Source organism: Gallus gallus, chromosome 1 (genome assembly GCF_016699485.2).
Source record: "Gallus gallus isolate bGalGal1 chromosome 1, bGalGal1.mat.broiler.GRCg7b, whole genome shotgun sequence".
NCBI lineage: Eukaryota > Metazoa > Chordata > Aves > Galliformes > Phasianidae > Gallus > Gallus gallus.
In genome coordinates, this window is record NC_052532.1 from 88,457,873 (window position 1) to 88,481,252 (window position 23,380).

General features: G+C 36.2%; 1 protein-coding gene across 4 annotated transcripts in view; it reads left to right on the forward strand.

Moving 5' to 3' along the window:
* Positions 1 to 23,380, forward strand: part of NECTIN3 (nectin cell adhesion molecule 3) — a 62,276-nt gene that overhangs the window by 16,194 nt on the left and 22,702 nt on the right. For all 4 annotated transcript variants that reach the window (XR_006931895.1, XM_416630.8, XM_004938289.5 and 1 more), the window contains exons 2-5: positions 6,220 to 6,558; positions 12,601 to 12,897; positions 14,884 to 15,001; positions 18,024 to 18,175. Coding sequence is in view for 3 of the 4 variants with exons in the window: in XM_416630.8 (XP_416630.5) it covers positions 6,220 to 6,558; positions 12,601 to 12,897; positions 14,884 to 15,001; positions 18,024 to 18,175 (906 nt within the window). In the remaining variant the exon portion in view is untranslated. The remainder of the gene's footprint in view (positions 1 to 6,219; positions 6,559 to 12,600; positions 12,898 to 14,883; positions 15,002 to 18,023; positions 18,176 to 23,380) is intronic.

The following is a 23,380-nucleotide window of genomic DNA, read 5'->3' on the forward strand; positions in this document are numbered from 1 at the left end:
GTAGGCTTTCTGGTCTTGTGGTGTTTGGGTCTACTGTCTTGTGGAGCTGGTTGAGAGCTAGTTCAAAATAAGTGGCTAGGAAGTGGCAAGGTTGTCTGTCTTCCTTAATAGTGTCAGACTACTAAGTGGTAGGCCACAGTTCTATAACAGGTAACAAAAATGGAGCATTTCTGTAATTAAATGTGTATGACCATTCTGTATAGAAACTTCTCTATTCTGTATAACAAAGCTGGAAATGTGGAGACTAATCTCTAATTTAATAGCATGAGCACTTTGGTGTGTTAAGGCTGTTATATTTTCATGACCTTATTGTCTTTTTTTCTTCAACTGATAGGAAGCTTAAGAATTATCAGTGAACAGCTTCTGTCATTGCAGTCAATATTTGATAGCCTCAAGTTCTGTGTCTTTTAAAACTAAAAGGAAGTTGTAGATTCTTAAGGTAACCTAAAATTCAAGAGTTGTTGAACCCAATGTAAATCTTAATTTTAAAATTCAGTCAAGGTTTTCTTTTATCTTGGTTTAAACATACAGCCACAACTAGCTTATGCAACTCATCTGAAACACTTGCAGTACTGTGCCTTGAAATCTAGCTTCAGTTTAAATACGGTGCCAAATATGATTGGAAGAATGAAGAAAAATACTGCAGCTCTTTTGGGAAGGGTGCAAAATCAGAACTCAGAGGGCCAAAGTGCTCTTTCAGAAGGTGTTATAACAAGGAGTTTATGCGTTCCATCCCAGCTTCCACAAAGGAGCGAAGTCCTGTAGCTTTAATTTTGACACTATGCATCTTGAGACTTCAGTCTGAAGTAGGACAATCCTGGAGTATTACTAAGTATAGAACCATGAGTAGTAAAGGAATACTGACTTGTAAGTCCTCAAAGCTTGTAAAACTGGAGATAAGCGGGACTGTAGTAGTTTGAGAAGCTCAGTTGATTATCAGTCCCTGTGTGCATCTTAAGAGGTATTTGTGAAGTAGATTGAGAGGCTTACTAGAATGCTTCCAAGTAGAATGGGGAAGCAGGTACTTCAAGTTGTAGATCACTTATGAGGGCAACTCAGCTGCTTAAATTCTGTTGGTTTTAGAGGCAGGGTAGTTTTGTGCTAGACATGAGGTAATCTGGTCGGCATGGGTCAGTATTGAAAAGCAGTACTGACAATCTCTAACTGATCAAAACAAGGTAAGCCCTTGATCTGTTGCCTGTGCAATCTAAATAGTAGTATGAACACTCGTTAAAGGATGAACATGGAGGCAAAGGTCTAGCTAGAGCCTGTCTGACTGATGCAGACAAGGGGTTTTCCAACACTTGTAAAGGCCGAATGATGCACTTACGTTGAAAACTTTTGCTGTAACAGTATTGGATGCCATCTTACAGCAAGATAGTGAAGTAATTTTTTTTTTAACCCCCCAGTAGAAGTTATCTGGTAGTGTCTTCAATTAGGTGGGTTACATGGAAATGTTCCGTGCTCAAAAGACATTCTGGAATGTGCAACTTGTCAGTATATACGATTGAGGAAATCAGAAGGGAGACAGGAAAGTAACTTCTGAGTGAAAAGAAAACTTATCTGCAACAGTTTTGAACATAAAGAATAAGTCTAGTAATACTTTGATTTGAGCTGAGAGTTTGCAAATCAACATCTCAGTTTGAGTATTGATTTTTTTTTCCTTCAGGGATATTGAGAATGAAGGTGAACAAGGACTCCAGCATTTTAAGCGTGCACGCGAAGAAGGTCATATTTCAATTAAGTTTTGAAAGGAGAATACCTAAGCTTTCTTAAAACACTGTGTCTTGTATGCGGGTATCTTGAATTAAGGAGCTAGGAAAAAATGTGGCCATAAAGTGGCTTGTGCAGTATAAGCTTCTAAAAGCTTCTAAAACTATGTTTTGGAGTAGACATGTGACTTACTCACTATTTAGCTGCAGTCTTTGATTAAAACAAATTCTTCAATGGAAGTATTTGTGTCAAAGGAAATACCAACCTTTAATAAAGAACTTTGGAGTCGTGGAGAGCCCTGAATATCAACATAGTAATTAACTTGCCAGTCTAAACTCTTACCTCGATTGTTCAGCAACCAAAAGAAGTTAAATAATGACAGCCAGAGATATGAATGCAAATAGATGATGTGGTTGTTTTCACTTGGGTTTGGGAAGGACAAAGTAGGCTTACAGATATGAAAGAGGATGATTCTGAGAACTATCAAAGTAATTTAAAAAAAAAAAAAAGTGATTTCTTGGCCTAGAGGGAGCTGGAACTAAGAACGCTTGTTGATTCTAATAAACTTTAATGAGTAATTGCTTACATTTCCTCTATGTAGTCTGTTTGGGAGGCAGCCTACTGGTTTATTTAACAAGCTTTATAGCCATCCTAAGCATAACATCAAAACATCAAGTGATGTAAGATTAGGATGCCATACCTCAGAATCTTTTCTGATGACTTCAATAAACTGTCTTCAGTGTGCATACTGTTTTGATCTGTTCTGTAAACAGCAAAGGTGAACAATAAGAGCTTCTGATATCTTTAAGTGCTCTTTGTCAGTAACTTGGATGTTTGTCTTCCTTTAAATTATTTTAAAACAGGTGGCTTCAGTAAGACTTCAGATTTCTTGCATGAAAATGCTTGAGGTAGTGTGAAGTCTGAGTTTCTGTGGTTAATGCAAGTTGCCTGTCAGTAGGCAGTAGAACCTCTTCACCAAACAAAATTCATTACTTTCTTGGTTGCTTTGATTCATTTAACTGGAAGTGCTAATTTGATTCATTTTTTCTGTTCAGCTAAGGGGAGCTAGACATAGTATGCATCAGAACATGACCTTAAACGAATAGGAAGGGAAATACTGTTGGCAAGGAACTTAACATCCTGGACAGTCATCAAAACATTTAGTGGCAAGTAGCAGTGGGCCAGAACCTTGAGGTTCTGAACTAAAAAAATTGAATCTATGTGTTTCTAGTCTACTCTTGTCTTTTAGTACTGAGAATTAAACTGGTGTGCACATGATCATCAGTGGATCATTACTATGTTAGGGAGCCATGCAAGAAATGACTTAACTCTAAGTCCATATGACAAAGACCTCTTTCTTTATCTGTACTTATGTCTGGAAGGGTTTTGCGTGGCACTGCAGTGTTTCCAAACCTCAGTGGTATCTAAAAGCTTCAGTCAGTACTGGAGTTTTTGGCAATTAATGAAAGTTACAGTTGCTTGAAATATGGAACTGACTACATGTAATATCCTCCTCATGATGAAGTAACTGAAGTCTGGTTTTCCTACATGAGTTGTTACTTTGTTGGGAGCAGAGTGTCTTGCAGTCATAACTTAACTTTCATGTTCTGCTCAGACCCAGCATTCAAACACTAACAAGACTACTTAAATGAGAAACACTTATTTTTTCATGTTTTAACAGTTTTCCAGTAAAAGATAGGCTGAAAAGTTCCAGTGCAACTGTATGCTTTGTTCCATATAAGGTTAGTAGATATATTCCTAAAATCATGCATTAACTGTTAGGTTTTGGGTGACTTGTTTATAATGATGAACCTTGTGTTAAGAGTGAAGAGAGCCTGCTAGTATTCCTGGTACTTGGTATTCTTGCCTTGACAACATGGAGTGTGTCCAAAGTAAACACCTGTGGACTCTTGCTGTAAGATGGGTGTTTGCAATTGAAGTAAGTGACAATCTACAGTGAAAGTAGAATATTGTGTTTGATAATGCATATGGAAGTACAAAGAAAAGTTTTGTGCTGGAATGCACTTGAGTAGTGTATTACAGAGTCTGGACAAGAAGAAAAATAGTGTTCTATGTGAAATCTGTAGAACAGTCTTAATAGAAAAACTGGATTAGTATAGGTGAGTTGGTCTTGTATTTGGAGTTAGAATGTGTCACAAGACAAAATAAACATGTAAAATCGAGGGTAACATTCTGTTGGCTTTTTTACTGAAACAGGGAAGTGAAGAACAAAATGTAACTGATGAATGTTCTGCAGCTGGAGGTCTATTTGAAATCTCTTCCTGAAAGCCTGTAAATCTTGAGAGCAGCAACAACAAAACTTCACTGTTGAAAATATCCATGCAATCAATATAAGAAATTGCACAATGTTCTCAGTGCACGAATGAGCTGTTGGAAGTATTGGTAGTAAAAAAAAAAAAAAGTGGTTCCTTTTCACAGCTCCAAAGAAGGAGTAATGGTTAGTTGAGTACCAATGTGTAAAATGTATTTTCTTTAATGTGCCATGGTCATCTTTATGTAGCTGATGCTTCTGATTATTAGTAGACTTAACAAAAAAAATCCTGACAAAACAACAATTCTAACCCAATTTAAATGGAGACAAAACAGTTTGTTTGCTACAAAGTAGAATGAGTCTTTTTTTAATATTGCTAGAAGTCTAAGCAGCTCTCATGTAACTTTCCTTCAAGTGCTTTTCTATCCTAATAGGTTTGTTACAGTTAATACTGCTGATCATTCTATTCATGTTCAGTACAGAGTAAGATTCAGTGCAAACTAGAGCATCATGAATGGGTGATCTCTGAACAAAAATGTTTTATTACATTAATGGCAGTACAGAGTACGTATGTACTGAAATATGTTAGTTTACTATTTGGAGATTTCAGAAATAGTGTGAGCCTTCTATATAAGGTAAAACAGTTATCTTTCAGAATTATTTCTTTCTAATATTTTATGCTTAAATGTAGTAATGACAATTTGAGAAGGAATTGACGAAAAGTTTCAATTAAGTGTTCACATAGACACTTCAGAGAGGGCAGCATTCTCAGTGATGCATATTGGTTACAAAGGTGTGGAAAGGGTAGAGAGAACATTCTTTCATTACTTGTGGATTAGGAGTATTAAATATTATCTACTTGAAAGTTGTTTTATTGCTGTTTGGAAATTTCTGACTACTTTTCCCGTTACCATCCTTTCCCAGTGACTGGTCTATCAGCCATCTTGATTTCTAATTCTGTTTTAGTTTGATTTGTGCTACTCAATGTGTTCGTAGAAATCCTGACTGATGTCAGTAGTATACTGAAAGAAATCTTTATCTCAATCTTTTAATCACTTGTTTAAATTACTTCATTGACTTAGCTATGATTTGAGCACTGAAAATTTGTTGGGAAACAGAAACCTTCCAAGGATGGATTCACATAAGGATGTATAGACAGCTTTCTCCAGAAACAGGATTTCTATCTTATGGAGGCTTGTTGACCAAGATGGTGGTTACTGTATCCATTTAAATGATGTCTTTGCATGTGAAAAGTGGGCTATTAAAATCTGAACTGTTACTGAGAAAGTTAATCAAGATACAGTCCAAGTATTTATATACAGTCCAAGTCCATTTAACAACTGAAGAAAAAATGAAAAATGCTGAGTAGTTAAATAAAAAAAACGCCTTTAAAACTCCAGTACAGTACAAATAAATTTAGTGTGGACTAAGACTTTGCAACTTGATTTTTACTAGTTTTCTTGAAGATGACTGAAGCATCTGTTTAGCAAAAGAAGTTGAACCAGTGGTTTAATGAACTTTGCGTGGTTACAAACTGCATTGTCTGGTGGGTTTCTTGCTTGAAAGTAGGTGGTGTGTGTGATGGTGAGCTCGAAGTGCTGTTGCTACTTTGGAAAGTACTGTAGGTCTTGAACAGAAATAAAATCTAGTATGAAGACAGCACCGTAGTGTAGCAGAAAAATTGCATTTTTATGATGATGCTTATCTTTATTGAGATCTAGGATCTGTAGGTATCATAAATGATAAAAGTCTTAAACTACGCCTTTCTTGTTAGGTGGTATTCATTAGCATTATCTTAAGAAAGCAGAAATAACTGAAGTATTCAAATTTTTACCTGATGCTCTAGATCAGTAATCAAACTGCAAAAATACCGTGTTGGAATGTTTTCCAGCAAACATGAACATATACAATGCTTATAACAAGTTAACTTCCTGGAAGATTGGTATACTGGGTACGTGATCTTCAAGTGACTTCTGTAGTGCTGCATTTTGACATTTGTGTTCTCAAAAGTATGACTGATCTATATCTAACTTGGTTTCTCCTGTGGCACATCTTTGTAAGTTCAGGCTGTTTCTACGTGGCTGTGGATCAGGTATTAAAAAATAAAAAATACATATGGTTTCTCAGAGGAAAGTAGGACTTTTTTGGACTCTTTGTAAAAGGCAAGCTAAATGTTGAAGGGTTAATGTGAAGACCTTCTTATGTACCAACTAATACTTGTGTGTTTTTTTTAGGTGCCTTAGCTGGACCAGTTGTTGATCCACATGTGACAGCAGTGTGGGGGAAGAAGGTTGCACTGAAATGCATCATTGATGTAAATGAAACAATAACACAAGTTTCTTGGGAGAAGATCCATGGTAAAACTTCAGAGACTATTGCTGTTCATCATCCTGAATATGGAATTTCTATTCAAGAAAAATACCAAGGAAAAGTGTCATTTAAAAACTATTCACTTACTGATGCAACAATCATCCTAAAAAATGTAAGCTTTTCTGATGCAGGAGAATATATCTGTAAGGCAGTTACATTCCCTCTTGGAAATTCACAGTCATCAATAACTGTAACAGTATTAGGTAAGTAAACTTAAGGAAAGGAATTGAAATTAGTAGCACCAACTTGTTAGTGAAATTCTGTCAACTTATTAATATATTGCATTTTACTTTTAACCTAATTGCTATGCAAAAATGTATTCACTCACCTTTCAAAGCAAGTATTTTGATATTCTTACTGTCTTTGAGGATATGTCTTATTAGCCTAGCTTCTTTAAGAATTTAGTTTTTGATCGTCCTGATACCTGAGTACTTCATAGTTATTTTGCTAATCCAGACATTTGGACAATGCTTTTTAGAATTTAGACCTGGAGGGAATACTGATTCTAGGGACCTGTGTTTGTTCTTGCTGAGAAGCTGTTGAAGACAGTGTTAGTCTTCATTCCCTTCTAAGTTTGCTGTTAGTATGGTAAGTTAATGACATTGGTTGGGTTTGTAATATCAGTTGTTGTCTACACCTTGCAAGTGTGAAGTAGAATTATTCAGACTATTTCTGGGAACTCAAGTCCTTGTGTAGTTCTCTAATGCGAAGCTTATGTAAATCTTCAACTTAAAATAATTTTGTCTAGCTCACTGAGAGTTCTGTATTGTTGTGTTTTGTGTTCTGTTGGAAGGACCAGTATTGAATACCAGGTGAACTTAGATAGCTGTGCAACAGGAAGTAAAACAATTACTTTGGCCTAATGACTTAACTGTTTGTCATAAGACTTTTATCTTCTAACAATCACGTTATTTAGATATCCTTTGCAAGTAGTCAAGTGCTGTTTTGTTCAGCAGAGCTGACCTTCAGTGACTCTTTCAGTACATAAATTTTGATTTTTGGTATATTCTTCATTTCTGATGTCTTCCAAAATAGTAGAACACCCTATGAAATAAATCAGATGGATGTAGCGTAGTATGTAAACTGACTTCAACCACAAGGTGGGGCAAGGTAGATGCATCAAAGCAAGTGACTTAATTCAGTTTAATACCATTAACTTCTTTAAGGAAAACTTGTTTGATACAAAACATGTAGTCTTCTGATTTTTTTCCTGCCTCTATTTTACCTATTACAGTTTTGTCTGTGATGAGCAGTTACGTCCATGGCTACTAAAGCAGTCTCTCAGCATTAGGGCTCATTTCTATCACTACACACTGTGAGGTTCTTATTGCTATCCCTCATCTCTTCTGTTTAGTCTTCCTCTGATTTTCTTCTTCTGCACCTTTCTAGTAGCGGTCTATTTTTGCCCCTTTGGATCTTGTGTTTTTTGAAGCGCGAAGAGTCCCTGCAACTTGGAAAGCAAATGTATGGTTTGTGTGCTCATTGTTTTGCATCTGAAAATGTAGGACTGCAGTGTGCTTGATGAATTGTATATAACAACGTTTGTTAGGATAGATGAAGTATAGTATGTCAGGTATCGTGCTCTAAGTCATGGATTTTTTTCTTAATGATGTAGATAGCTACTGATAGTTGTAAGCCTGTCAGTGGCATGATGTCAACCTCTGAACTTCAAAACCTCAACCAATTCTTTGCCAAGATGGATTTCATACTGATAGAAGTTAGTAACAAACATGCGTATTTGAGTAGTAAATATTCAGCAAAAGACTAGCTATTATGGAAGTAGGATAGGGGTATTAGGAGGATTTAAAAAAAAAAAATAGGTCAAGCCTCTCCTGACAGAAGTGAGTCTAAATATTATTTTTCTTTTATTTTGCAGTCTTAACTGCTTACTTTTCCATCCTGGTTAGCAGGTGCTTAGTTTGCATGTAGAGCTGGGTAACTTGGGCTTTACTCTGCCTCAGCATTTTCTGTTCTTTTGACAATTTTTTGCTACAATGATGTCTAGAGTTGAGTAGTAAAAACAATAGGGGAGTGGTGGTTCAGAGTGGTCTTTGGGGTTTCAGTACTTTGAGTTCAACTACCAGAAGCTCAGATGTGTTTTAAAGCATAGAATAGCTCCAATCAGAACTTAAAATTCTGATGTGACTTAATCAGACTGATTTTTGACTGTTTTCCTGCTGTTCTGAAAACTTGTCCCATGTGTGATGAAAGTCCAGCTGAGGCTGAAACTGGTTGTTTCCAGTAGAAACGTCACCTTTTTACCTTCTGGTTCCTATTTAGTAAGGAATTGATTTGCTTACTAAGTATAGCAGGCACATTAATTTAATCTAGTAGTAGGTGCTATTAAAATGTAAAACAGAGGGACTGAGGAAAAAAATAACTACAAGGTAATGTTGTATTTTGCCACAATATATTGATCACTGAAGTTGGTATTTAGAACCTCTATCTTACGTTCTTAAGCTTAACAGATGTAAATGTAGTAACTTTGCGTAGTCTGTTTGCTTAGCTTAGTATTTTGTTGCTTTAAGGAAATGCACTGTAAAAGGAGAGGTAAGATGAAGAAATGCGAATGCTTTTTCAGCCACAGAGACTAATTAATCTATCTAAACCTATTTTTCTTCAAGCTTATTTTCTATTAGCTAGGGCAAAAAAGAAATTTATATGTCAGACTCAATGTTCTGTGCCTTGTTTCTCAAGATAGTGACTAAACTGGTCTTTGAAGAAAGAAGAGATGGTGTATAGCAGGATGGCTTGCAGAGATACTTCTATTGCTGGCTAGTCGAATACTGTATGTGATGATACTTCATTATATTGTCTTTTTGTGAAGTGCAAGAGCTTGGTTAATGGTATCTGATGGTTGGTGCATGTAATGTAAAGCTGGAGTAGATAGGCTTAAACTAGGTAGCAATTGTGAAACAAGAGGACTGATATGAATGTGCAAATGAGTTGAGCATTCCTAAACAGGTGCAAGTTTGGTTTAAATATGATAATGGCTTATAACTGAAATGTAATCAAGACTGCGCAATGTCACAGGTATCGGAAGACTACTCTTCGACACAACCAAAGTAACCCATGCTCACTGACATTTTGATGCCCTCTATCAATCAGTGTCTCTATCCTCCTTGATTATTTACCTGGGCTAAGGGGAAGCTGCCACTTCCCTTTAACTCTTTTACTACAGAAACAGGTCCCTTCTGCTTCTGAATCTTTTGTAGAAGTGATTTCTTTTTCCCATGTAAATATTGCCTCCACCACGTTTTCTGTTTCACTTGAGCAGAGTATGATCATAGAATCAAGTATAATGGGGCATGATATTTCTACGAGCGGTGGAAGTAGCTTCCCTAATATTTTCTCAGCTTCTTCTGTGCCACATCTGCTTTTGGTCATTTTTTTCTAAGTTTCCCAATGCAAAAAACATGACTGGGATATGGCAGTAGACCCTTAAAATGAAGGATTCATTCAGAAGATAGTTTTCTTAAGCTGTAAGTAAAACAACCTGAAAGGCTACAGAATGAGTAGCTGGGTTTCTACTGTTAATTGGCTTCAGTTGCTAGAGTGGAGTAATTGTGAAAGATAACCAAATGGGCAGCTAATTCATTTTTATCTCTTCTAGTTGGTATGTAGTTCAAAAGCCATGATTTATGGAAGATGTGACTAGACACTTTAAAAGTATGCAACAATAAAGCACCAAAGCATTTTGGACTAGAAAGAGCTATATTTTATCAAGTTGAGTAACTTTTCAGTTTAATTTTTACTTTCAGGTGAGTGAAGGACTAAGAATTACTCTATCAGCTGAAGCTGTTCAATCTTAAATATCAGATGTCACCTGAGAAAGGAAGCTTACCGTTTGAAGGGAAGTTAATATTAGGAGAAACTAAGCTTTTAAAATCCTGTATCCTGTTCTCTGACACTTAATATTCAAAGACAATTTATTTTAATGAGCTTAGTAAGTGAAGCATCATACTGAGTAATCTGTTCTGGGTTTAGAGATATTAGTTCACACGTCTAACAGTATAACTATTCCTTCATAAACAGTGGAAAAATTATGGAGTTTTAGCTTCAAGAAAAGTTCAAAGAGATAAAATAGATTTTTCATTCCACCTGAAAGTTCTGGCAAAGAAACCTAATACTAATGGTGAAGTTTTTTGATTTTGCTGTGATGGAGACCTTGTGATGGGGGGGGGGGGGATGAGAGGAGCTTGGAGGATAGTACATTAAAAGTGATTATCCTTATGCTTACGAGGCACAAAATGTAACTTTGGGTGTTTTACTTCTGTGTTTCAGTAATAAAAGGTAAAGCTTCAATAAAAGCTGTTTAAGAGGTTATTGTTACTAGTGATTTGGGGAAAGCAAGGGGATAATGCTGATGCTAAATAAGAAATGAAATCGTGTGCCAAAAGGTAAAACTGTAAGTTCTCCATGCTAGATTTTAATTGCTTTTCCAGATAATAGAACACTTTGTATGTATACCAGTGCAAATTTCCCGGCTTATTAAAGAAAGCCTCAGGTCTCAGTAATGTTGGAGAGTAGGATATCAAACTGAAAGAGGAGCTCTATTGCAGATGTTGCAAATCTAGAACAGTGAATGTAAAATTTGGTGGAAGAACTTTGCTGTTGGTTTATTTACAGTAGGGTCACTTAAATAGCGCAGCAGGAAAGGCAGTCAGGTAAGTGATCCAGAAAACAATTCACTTCTGATGTTTCTCCCAAAACAACAGCCAGCCTTCAGTTTGAGGTATATTCTTCAAGCACTTATTATACCCTAAGCATAGGAAAGAGAACAGATTTTTTATAAGGTTATCTGTTTAGTTGTGATCTTCCATTAAAGTGTAACTGGACAAATAATCAAACTTTTTCAGTGACAGAGAAGTGGTATAGACTGACGAGAAAGCAGTTAAATTGATTATATACCTGAATCCACTCACACAAAAATACCTTGTTACTCTGTTATCTCTTTCAAGGTATTGTTATCTTGAGAATACCTTGCTAGCTCTTGTGAAGTGTGCTGTATTAAATTTTAATGTGTGCTAGCTTCAGGTTTTTTGAAGGAAATGCTGTGAACTAAACATCTTCTTATGGGGTATTGAAAAGTATGCAAGTGGAAAAAATGCCATTGCTTTTGTAATTGAGGACTGATCCACTGAGGTGGATTGTGAAGTGTAGTGATGATTTCACTTTGGAGAGCTTATCTTAACTGAATCAATGCACAAGGATTCTCTAATAGGGTACTATACCACTGAGAAGCCCAGATGTTCCAGTATTAAAAAGGGAAATGAACCATCCTAAAACAAAAAACCTCGGTTCATATCAGAAGCAGAAGATGGTCTGTGGACTTAAGTCGTAACTGGTGTGTAATTCTTGTTAAGCTGGAATAGACTACTGAAACAGAAAGGAATACTTCTTAAGGGCTTTACAGACTGTGGCAGAACTGTAGATCAGTAACATGGCCTCCTTTTTAGAAACAAGTTTTCTCTCTAAGTCTCTAAACTCATGGCTGAGCAATGCGTTTACAAGGAAGTCAGGTTCCTCGGTTGAGCTTCTTTGAGTCTTGGACAGAGTATTGAGGTCAAGTGTTTAGCTCCTGGAGCTGATAGCATCTGTATATACATTTTCAATTTTATATATAAAAATTCTGTAAATTATACGCAAACAATTTAATGCAAAGTTTGTGTATATGTCTATATTTTAAATCTTCTCAAAAAAGGCAGTTCTTGATTGCTCTTGTTTTTAGCCTGGAATCCATTTGTATTGTTGCACTTAAGTGAGAGAAACTTAAATTTGTAACGTCTGGTGTTAGAACACTGAATTAAGTAGTTTTGAAATGACCCAAACTGTCATTGTAGATCAATACTTTAAATATAGTACTGTACTTTGCAGTAGAATCCAGACTTTCTTTAATGTGGAAGCATATTTTCAATCTAATGCATAACAAACATATCTATTTCTTGTCAGACACTGGAAATGAAGCACTGTAGTTTGTGTTTTGAGCCTAACAACTCTGGAGTTCCCTGTCAGAGCATTAAATGTAAGGAATGAGCAGCATTAAACTTCAAGTCATGGGCAAATGCAATATTAGTGGGCCAAAGCACTGCAGAGTTTTCATCCTTGATAATGATTTGATCTTATTTATATATTGCCTGATCAGCATCTGTAAAATGAGTTTAGATCATTGTTGCTATGTACAAGAGTTAAGTGAATATTCTGAACTCTTTCTGGCTTAAATTCACCTTTTTTCTCCCCCACAGTTGAACCTGTTGTGAGCTTAACAAAAGGACCAAACCCTCTGATTGATGGTGCCAATCAAACAATAGCAGCCATTTGTACAGCAGCCACTGGAAAACCTGCTGCAGAGATTGACTGGGAAGGAGGTCTTGGTGAGATGGAATCCAGCTCCACTTTGTTTCCAAATGAAACTGTGACAGTCATAAGTCAGTATACCATCATCCCTACAAGATTTGCAAGAGGAAGACGAATAACTTGTATTGTGAGGCACCCGGCTTTGGAAAAGGAGATAAGATTCTCTCACGTGTTGGACATACAGTGTAAGTATTCGTAAGTAGCTGTTACTACTTGATGAATTTGCTATAACTACTGTCTTTATGTGTGTTTAGGTTTGATAGGGAGGTGTTAAACATATAATAGTTCAGAAAAAGAAAATAATGTTTAGAAAAACACGTGATAAGGGATCAGCCAGGAGTAGAAGTCTGGGGTTTCTGTTGTCTTTAAAAAAGAAAAGTCTAGTAACAAAGCAAAAATAGCATGTTTGTTTGAGATACATGAGTGAACTTATTATTCATAGTGATATTCAGTAATGAAAAAATTAGAGACAAAGTTTGGTTTATAAACTGTTCACAGTGCCCTATGATTTCAGCAGTATTAAAGAAATCTAATAAAGGTTCATGGCTGTAATGCCAAGTTTAAAGTATGACTTAAGGGAGGAGGGCATTCAGTAAATCAGTTTAAAATTGTATGTAAAGCTTTTTCCTTTCTAATTGGCATAAGAAAACAAGATCTTAATATATTCAGTACCAGTACTTGTTACTCAACTTTAAATTGTTCCTATACCGGGCTTGTTTAACAAATCTGTTTTAAATTGTCTTTAGAAGATATGAATATGAAGCAAGTTGGTTTACAACTCTGCTTAGATTAAAACTACTGAAGAAAATAAGCCTTAGGTGTGTGATCTGTTTTTTTGTTGAGCAATTTTGTTAAAAAGCAAAATAAGCTGTTTTAAATTCTTTCTGTGATACTCTCATGATTAAGGACTTGAAAACAGCATACAGCTGAAGGCTGACAGTTTAGTGGGAAGAAATCTCATGACTGGAAAACATGAACTTAGTTACGTCAGTGTGTGACTAAAGTCTCTTATGCATTTGTTCTGTTTGGCAAAGCTTTGTTCAGTTCATGAAAGGATATTGCTTTGAACTGAGGCAGTGTTTGCTGCTGCACCTCATTCCCCTCTTTCTGGAAGTAGTGTTACTGTTCAGGACTTGAGACAACTTTCTTGCATGGGTAGTGTAACGCTTGGTAGATGAAGACTTTGAACTTGTAAAGGGTGAATGTTTGCTTATTGGCTTTTGTGCACAAATGTCTGCTCTTTCTTAGCAGAAATGAGCAGCTGCTCATTTGGACATACAGATCAGTTCTAATCACTGTTTCGTTATCAGTGTTGAAATGATGTCTCATGTAAGCGACACCAAAAAACATAAGCAGAAGCAAAGACTTGTTTTGACAGTGAATGAGATTGAAGCTCTGTATTTAAGAGAAGCAACTAGACCTTAGTATCTGAAAGTTACTGCTAGCATTTATTTCAGAACCTGAACTGCCACTGTATATTAAGCAGCTCGAGCAAATGAGAATCAGAGACTCTGTGTGCTGTAGTCTTTTCTTCCCTTGCACTTGCAGCTTTCAGAAATATTGTTATGCCTTGGCTACAGGAGCTGTTATAAAGTCATAACGATGGTTCTTTTTTACTATTTTTCTAATAATTCCACAAGGTCTCTCTCACTTGTCTGAAGTGGGCCTCTTGCTTTTCAGTTGCAAAACAACATAGTTGCACATTACAATGGCAGTGGATAATGATTAACCTTTTCAACTGGCAGGTGTGAACTTCTTGATTTCCTAATTACATTGCTTTTCAAAACACTGCTTCTGATCATTTGCTGTATCTTACTAGTGAGAAGTAGCTTTGAATTACCAAGAAACATGAAAGTACGCAAAATTGATTCTTTGCTTTGGAATTTCTTCCACTTTGCTCAAGTGCTATGTTTAAAAAAAAAAAATGCAGTGGAACAGCTGCACCAGTTAAAACAACTGTACTATGCCCTTTCTAATCCACTGCTGTGTACTGTGCTTATGGTTTAGGACTATTATATTTTTTTTACTGGTGATTGTAGCTCTTAAAAATCATAACTAAAACAGCAAAAACAAAAACCCTCTGCCTTTTTGCATCAAGTTGAACATTACTCTCAGTCTGCATTGAAAAAAAAATATTGTGGTTACTGATAGGTAAACTATTTTTTTGGCAGATGCCCCTGAAGTTTCAGTAACTGGATATGATGGAAACTGGTTCATTGGAAGAGAAAATGTTCAGCTCAGATGTAATGCTGATGCAAATCCATTACCCATGGAATTCATGTGGACCAGGTAAATATTTACAAACAAAAGGACTTGTGACATGATTATGGTGGTGTAATCTGAGGTGGTATTGTAAACTAAACAGACTATGTGACTTTTTGGGTAGGATGTGATGGTGTTTGGTCTTCTACAAATAGGGTAGAGGATCTGTGTGTTGGAGAGGGTCCAGAGGAGGGCCACAAAGATGATCAGAGGGCTGGAGCACCTCCCCTACAAAGACAGACTGAGGGAGCTGGGCTTGTTCAGCCTGGAGAAAAGAAGGCTGCAGGGTGAACTCATTGCAGCCTTCCAGTACCTAAAGGGAGCCTATAAACAGGAGAGGAGTCAACTCTTTGAAAGGGTAGATAATAGCAGGACAAGGGGAAATGGTTTTAAGTGAAGGAGGGAAGATTTAGGTTGGATGTCAGGGGGAGGTTCTTTAGCAGGAGAGTGGTGAGGTGCCCAGAGAGGTTGTGGATGGCCCTGTCCCTGGAGGTATTCAAGGCCAGGTTGGATGGGGCCCTGGGCAACCCGGTCTAGTATTAAATATGGAGGTTGGTGGCCCTGTCTGTGGCAGGGGGGTGGGATATTCATGATCTTTGAGATCTCTTCCTACCCAGGCTATTCTATCATTCTGTGAATATGGATGGGTATATATTTTCAAAGTTTACAAGCCTGGACAGTTTACTGTTACCATTACAATAAAATCTTAGATAGTTAAATTAGCATAGCCTGTGTGTTGAGTTATATTGGGCAGCTTGATACATCTAGTAGGGAATCAACTACTTGATTAGCTCTGTTTTAATATTACATGAAGTAGGTTCTAGACACTTGAAAAGAGTTATCAATACCTGCATTTTAAAATCTGTTAACTACAGTTGAGAGGGCAGCTACTCCTTACTGAATTGTGGAACTCGTCGTGTTTTTCAAGAGTGTTTAAATAATTGCCAAGACTGATAAATGCAGTATTCAGCTTAATAATGGAAGCTAAGCTTTGAATGTATATCTCTAGTTAAAGTAAATAAAACTTAATGTAGATGAGTGTTCTGAAATAATAGCTTCATTTAATGAATAAGTGGATTGAATGACCGTACTCTGAAATTTGCTGTGTAGCTTTTGCAGCCATGGTAGTACATGAGGCAAGAAACAGAAGATGGTAGAAGTAAACATAGATCAAAATTGGCACTGGATGGAGGTGGATGAATGAAATAAAGTTACTTGAAATTGATTTGGTGCTTGTAGAAACCAAAGAAATAACTTCTGAGGACAATATGAATTCACATGCAGCTGTGTTACAGTGCTTCTGTTGGTAAAATCATTGGAATATTTACTGTTCTTCAGTTGTAATCCATTTCCCTGCATTCCCAATGGGAGCTATAAGTTAGCAGGTAAAAGTGATAATCATTAGAGGGTTGAAAAAACGTGGAAATGGTAACTTGAGAATAACTGAGTGGCAGTTTGATAGGAAAATTAAGCATTACTATCATGTAACAGACTTGATCCTAAACATGAGCCTAGACATATTGAGTCAGTATTGCTGAATGGTGTGGTTACACTCAAATGTTTTAACTATATGCTTAAGTTTAAATTTAGTATGATAAGAGATTTCAACACGCAAAAAAATTGTCTGAAGTAGTATTCCTGGATCTTGAAAGCACTACTGCCTGTTTCTTCAGATGAACCAGATAATCACTACTTCAATTGCAACTTGAGATGAGTTAAAGAACTAAGCAATAAATTATTATTTATTACAGAAAAAATATGCATGGCTTTTAACACTAAGCTTTAGAGGTCGCTATTAAGTCACTAAGGCAAACAGTGAACCAACTTGTACGTGAAAGGCTTAATTTACTCGAGTAAAAGGAGTGTGCTTTTTTGCTTTAGCAAAGATGAAACTGACCTGAGTAGCTGTAATACTAATGAATTTTGAACTTTTAAGGAGAAAAAAATCATGCGTAGGGAAAACTTGAGTTGTTCAAGGAACCAAATTAGATGTATTGAAAGTGTGTGCTATTGTAGTGTTTTTCAAATCATAACTGTTTTGGTGTAGTATCCTAGAAGCTTTAATTACTGCAAATACAATGTCATCTTTGCATCTTCAAGTTGTAAGGAATTCAAAATGAGTAACTCAAAATATATTGCTAATTATTTGCATCAACTTCATACAGCTGAAGAAATTCTAGGCAATAGTCTTCAGGAAAAAAAGAGGACTTCCAAGATTAATAACAAACCTAGTATGGTGTTGAGGTGGCTTTTATTTTGATGCTACTTGTTAAATCTTATTTGCTAAATGTTTGTATGGTATGCAGACCTGGTGATCATGTTTGGTGACATAGTTAGTTCTAGTTAACTTTTAACGGCTAAATAAATGAAAGCAAGGTGAGATGCAACAGGATTGATTTAGGCATTAGATTAGGCATATTTCAATAGGCACTTGACAGCTATGTTAAAGTAGTTCCCATGTCTCTGTCTTTTCTCTTTCGTTGTTCTCTCACAGTTGTTATTGCAATTATTTTCAGGATGCTTCAGGAAAATAGTGGTTTTGGAGAAGTTGGTTGATTTTTTTTTTTGAGTGCTTTTTAATCAGTTGATTCCTGAAATCAATCATTAAGCATCACATGGAGTTAAGATGCTGTAATGTAGAAGGGACAGATACTGGGAATAAGGAAGCTCAGGTTGAGAGAGAAGAAACTGTTTCAGTTCCTGCTGAGAAATGCTAGTGATTTTTTTTTACCCTGCAAATTAAGCTTGCACTGCCAGAAATATTCTTCAGTATGATAGCTGAAATGGCTGGAAAAAAAGACAGGTATATTATCCTGATAGCAATATAAATTCATCCTACTTTGACTACTAACTTTACAGCTTGATTTAGTTTGTTCCTCCATTATTTTGTTTGTTTGTTTTGAGATACTTCCTTAGTTGTAGTATTAATTTGTAGGTATCTTGCTAGTACCTTGCTAGCCTAGTACAAGCTGTACTTTAACCTAATTGCTTTTGGGCTTCAGTCTTGGAAGATTTACAGCTGAAGTATAGCCAACTGTTTTTGTTTTAGGCTGGATGGACAGTGGCCTGAAGGACTGCTGTCTGTCAACAATACTCTGCAGTTCAGCAGCCCATTGACTTACAACTACACTGGGACTTATATCTGTAAGGTGACTAATTCTCTTGGTCAGAGGAGTGATCAGAAGACCATCTACATATTAGGTAAGTCTTACTTCTTAGCAACAACAATATGTTAACTCTAACTTCTGTCAGTAATTGAAATAGCGAATTTTAGGCATCAAGTGCTCTTCATTGTGAGTCTTTTCACTGTACAAAAGGTAAGTGTGGAGTTGGTTACAGTGAAACTTGGGTTTAAACTGACTCTTCATAACAGCAACAAAGAGTGGAAGTTCTTATGATTGAATTTGTTACCATAGTGCTTCTAAGAGGTCCATAATGAATTGAAACAGCTGATAATGGGAGGGGAACTGCTGTCTTCAGAGAAGTAGAAGTTGTTCTGTATTAGGGAAGTTGAGGTAATATTCAGTACATGTTCATTGCCCTTAACTGCTTGCTTTTCTCAGTATGAAGATGATAGTAATTGTGAAGATAAGTATTTAATGCAGAATTCCTATTTGTTCATCTGTGTGGCATAATATAGGAAACTGGTGCTTTTTTAGCACTTTTTCTCTTGGGACAAATACTCATATCTATATAACACAATACTGTGACTCTTTCTCTGAGAGAACGCCATGACTTAACAAGGTGTATTTGAATAGCATTGTACAGGTGTGAAAAAGCTCTCCCAAACTCAACAATGGATCAGTTAAATAATAGCACTCACTGATCTGGCTAGTTATTTATCACTTAAGAAAATAAGACAGGAAAAACTAGTGTTTCACTTCTTGTGTGTTGTCGCTTTTCAGTAAGTTCCCAACAGTACTTATTTCACAATATGAAGTAGCATTAAAATGTATTCTGACAGGTTACAAGCTACATGAAAGGAAACATAAATGATTTCCTAAGAACATTAAACATGAACACTCAGAAGGTTGAGATGAAAATGAAAGCTTCAGATAAAAACTGAAGATACAGGATGCCTGAAGCCATGTCTGTAAACTCATTTTGGGTAGTTAGCAGCGTTTTTAGAAGGGACAGTGATTCCGTTAATCATACTGATATAATCGTGCTGCATGTCAGTCTTTGCTCCATGGAGGACCTTTTGCGGAGAGCTGTTCTAAATAACTATTTATCGAGCTAGTTAATTGGAAGTGTCTAATTAATTGCAGACAATTGAATTACTTAAAAACAGTATATTAAATATTACATGAAACTTGATTCATGGCTATGTAACAGTCTGAAAACATTTTTCTATTGTAAGAATTAAATCATGAAAACTAGCGGAATGTCATTTGATTTAATGAAGCATGTTCCTGGAATATAGCATTCAAATACTCTGTCATGAGCCCTGTACTAATGTTAAAGAGGGGGGAACTTGATCCAAGTTTGTAACTGTTGGAGTTGTCAATTCTGTAAATGCTGTACGCTGTCACTAGAACTTTTTTCCCCATGACTGTCACACATAAAAAGGTAAGACTGCAAATATAATTTGAATGTTAGCATTTACTAGCATACTGGAAGGGCAAGTATGAATTCTCATACTAAGTTTTTGAAAAAGTGAAGTAGAAATGCATGTCAGTTGAGCTGTAGTTTGAGGTTTCTTTATAGCTCATGATAAACACAACAACTAGAACTAGTTTACAGTGAAAATAGTTAAGCTGCTTTTATGTTTGTGTACCTTTCTCAGTTTTACTCAATACCTCCTCTTTTTTGCAACAGCTACAGTGCAAATCTTAAATTTTTTTGTAAGGTTCAGTTTTGAAACTTCCTCTCCAGAGATCATGGAATGCTGTGATTCTACAAGTTATGTGAACCAGTAATTACAGACTAGTTGAGGTGAATTAAATCTCGCTTCTTAAAAGCATAATCGTGATAATCTTGGGGCATACAGCATCATGAACATCCAAGAAAATATGGGTGGCTTTTCAGGCAAATGAGTCTGGTGCTACACCAGTGCAAACAGTGCTCAGATAAGTCGTACACATTAATTAACACTAAGTATCTAGCAATTTGTAATCTCTTCTAAACTACTTAGAACAACAAAATAATTAAAAGCAATGCATATCAATTTATGGAAGAGTTGATTAAAGAAGCAGTGAGGCGCTCATCAAGACCAAAAATTGATACTGACTTCTGAAAGCAATACAATCTCATTTAACTGTGACTATTAAGACTAGCTTTTCTGTGTTAACTGGATTATTAAACAACTCAAATGTGCTTGAAATTATGTAAAGTAAACTGTGTGGAATAAATGTCTATTATGTTGTATAATAACCATTTTTGGCTACTTTGTGGAGGGGACAAATTGATAAGCATAAACTGAGACAAATAATAAAATTTAAAGCAAGCTGTTTACTCTCTTAATTCTGTATTTAACCAATCAGGTACTGTTTAGTCATGATGAGCATGGCACTCCTATGAGTGACACCTGTGAATGTCTCTCTCCCACCATATAAGAATGTAGAGTCATCATTTAATTGTTTGTTTCTCTATCTTAATCATTTTCCACTGTATAAGACCTGGCAAGAATGTTAACTGAAGCTTGGAAGCTAGTGTACGAAGTTGTTATCATATTATCTTTCAAATTTTAATAATGAACCTGTCAAAGATTATTTGGGGAGTTAATGTTTTTAAACAGTTGTGATACTGGTAATTGTAAAGCTCTTTAACTGCTTTAGAGAGTAAATAGCTATTGATTTGAAATGTGTCACAGGATTGGAATATAACCTGAGCAAAAGTACTTTTGGTCTTAATATGCATTAGTATTTTAAAGTAGTCTGTTTAAAGGCATTGTTTTGCTTTGACCTTTAGCTTAATACCTTTGAAGTCAGGAGACTATAAGAGTAGCTGATAAGGATAGGATTAAATGACAGATTCACTAGATTGTAGCTACAGTAAATAATCTGTCTTGATGGATTGAGCAACATTAAAATGGTATTTGAAGCCAGAGGGATTTCTGTAATTTAGTGGTACAGATATCTTCACATCACTGAACAAAATATTGGGAAGTTAAGATACTTTCCTATGCTGAACAACTATACAAAGGAAGTCATGCTGCTTATGGGATTTGGAGGTGATCGCATATTGTTAAAGTTCTTGATCTAGCACTACAACAACAAGACTTCCAAAACTAGTTTACAGCTTAATCTGTCAACCACCTCATCTAGTAAAATATATTAACTTCCAGTTCTTTGTGTAAAGCAGGATTCTTATTTTCCTGGTAATTTGTTCCCTTGCTTACATCATTGTGGCCTAATTCCTTTGCATTTAAGAAGTGACTGGTAAGATTTATGTTCAAATAAGCACACACTTGCTTCCTTTGTCACCTCCTTCAAATCTTCTTTAAAGGAGATTGTTTTTGTTAAAAGTAAAGCCTGGCTTTCCTAGCAGTTCTAGGAGGATGCAGTTTGTAAATACAAAGCCACCTTCTTGTAGGGTGAGTTTTGTAAGGGTTGAGAAAGCAGGCCTCGTCCATTTTAGCTTTTTATGCTCTTTATATAATATACCTTTATGAAGGAAACCCTGTGAGTAGACACTTTTTTATTTTGTTAAATTATAAAAACACAAAAAATGCTGTCTTTAAACTTCCTTTCTGAATACTTCTTGCAAGCTTGAGGTTATGTTGAAGTATGCTGAACTTTCAAAATGAGTGATTTGACTCTGATCTAATAAATTGTCAGTCATTTCTGTTTAACTTCAAATCTTCCAATCTATCATGCTGCTGAAGTAGAAAAGAGGAACAAACTTCAAATAGAAACATAGAATCGTAAAGATTGGAGAATCCAAAGGAAAGTGTTTATTTTTAAATCCAGTGTAGGACCTGTGTATGAAAGACTCTGGGGAGAGGGTTATTGGTGTCATTACCTACTACCTGATTTTTAGAGAGGGAATGGTTGGGTAAACAACAGTTTGAAAAAAGGCTTGGACATTCGGAGTGCCTTCTTTTATAGAAAGGCTACTTCCCTAGCTTTAGTAGGGGAGTTGAAAGGTAAGCTTTTTTGGCAGTTAAAGAGCTATTTATATAGTGCTTAGCTATGTAAGACACTCCAAAAGTAATGGCTCCCTATTCATTTTCATGGGGGCTACAGTGGATACAGAGAGCACAATAATACTTAGAGCAAGTTCTCAGCTGCAAAACATAATATTTTTTTTAGTATAGTCACCACCACTAGCTGATTTGCACAGATGAGCTGATCAAGATGTTCTTCACTTCACAGTGACAGCTGTGTGGCCATCCAGCATGGCTTGTCTTTCATGTTACTGTTGCTGCTGCTGAAAGTACCACCTGCATCTGCCTTGCTGTACTCTCAGCCTCTGTTTTTGATCTTCATAAACATTCAACAAGCATCAATGTCAGTGGGTGCCATTTTTCTGCATAGAGGAATTCAATTATACCCCTTTGCTTTGTACATGCTTCATCAGATGCCACTTTGTCAAGCGGCCTCTCTGCTGCCATCTGTTGCAAAGCAACAGGAATGTTGATAGGAAGGTTCAACCTTTACTGCCCTACCACCATCATCCTCCTCTGATGCTATGGACTAATATAATGAAATAGAAGTCATTAATTTCAGAGCAACCCTTGTGCATAGTAATGTGAAATACTCTAATGTTTAGGTTCTTCATGTCAAACTGGAATTACACAATAACAGCAAGAAGCAAATAGGGATGTTTCTTTGCAAATAGATAAGTAATGCACATATAGGCATGTATTCTCTCTAGAGTTAGAACTGCAAGGTATTTGGTCTTATAAGTGCAAGGCTAACGCACCTCTGAATTATAACTGAGAACAGTTCTGTCTCTAGTGGAAGACTACAAAAGGGATATAGGAGTCAGAGTGCGGGTCTTGAATTGTGTGGAGTCTAGGGAGAACTGGACTTCCTCATGCTATTTGAAACTAGACAACCTTCAACTGTCAGTGTTAATACACAACTACTAGGCCATGCTATGTTCCCTTCCAGTATATTTTTCCTGTGATGCGTAAGTGACAACTTGTAGCTGAAAGATGTCTGCCACTGTTCATTTCTTCCTTTCTCTCTTATTATAGAGTTGATAATCTTAACCCTGAAAGATTTTAGATGGGCCTAAATACAAAATTGTTTGCAGTTGAAAAATGTGCTCTGCAGTTGGTTTTTACAGTGATGTACTGGTTGGTACTAAAACAGAACTTAACTCTTTGAACATAATGATCTGTCTGATTCTAAGGATGACCTATCTCTTTATTTACATGTCCTTAGGACTTGGCTTCTTTTGATTTTGAAGATAAGTCCAGAGCGTTTAAACAGGGATATACTGCAAGGGGTTTGAGAG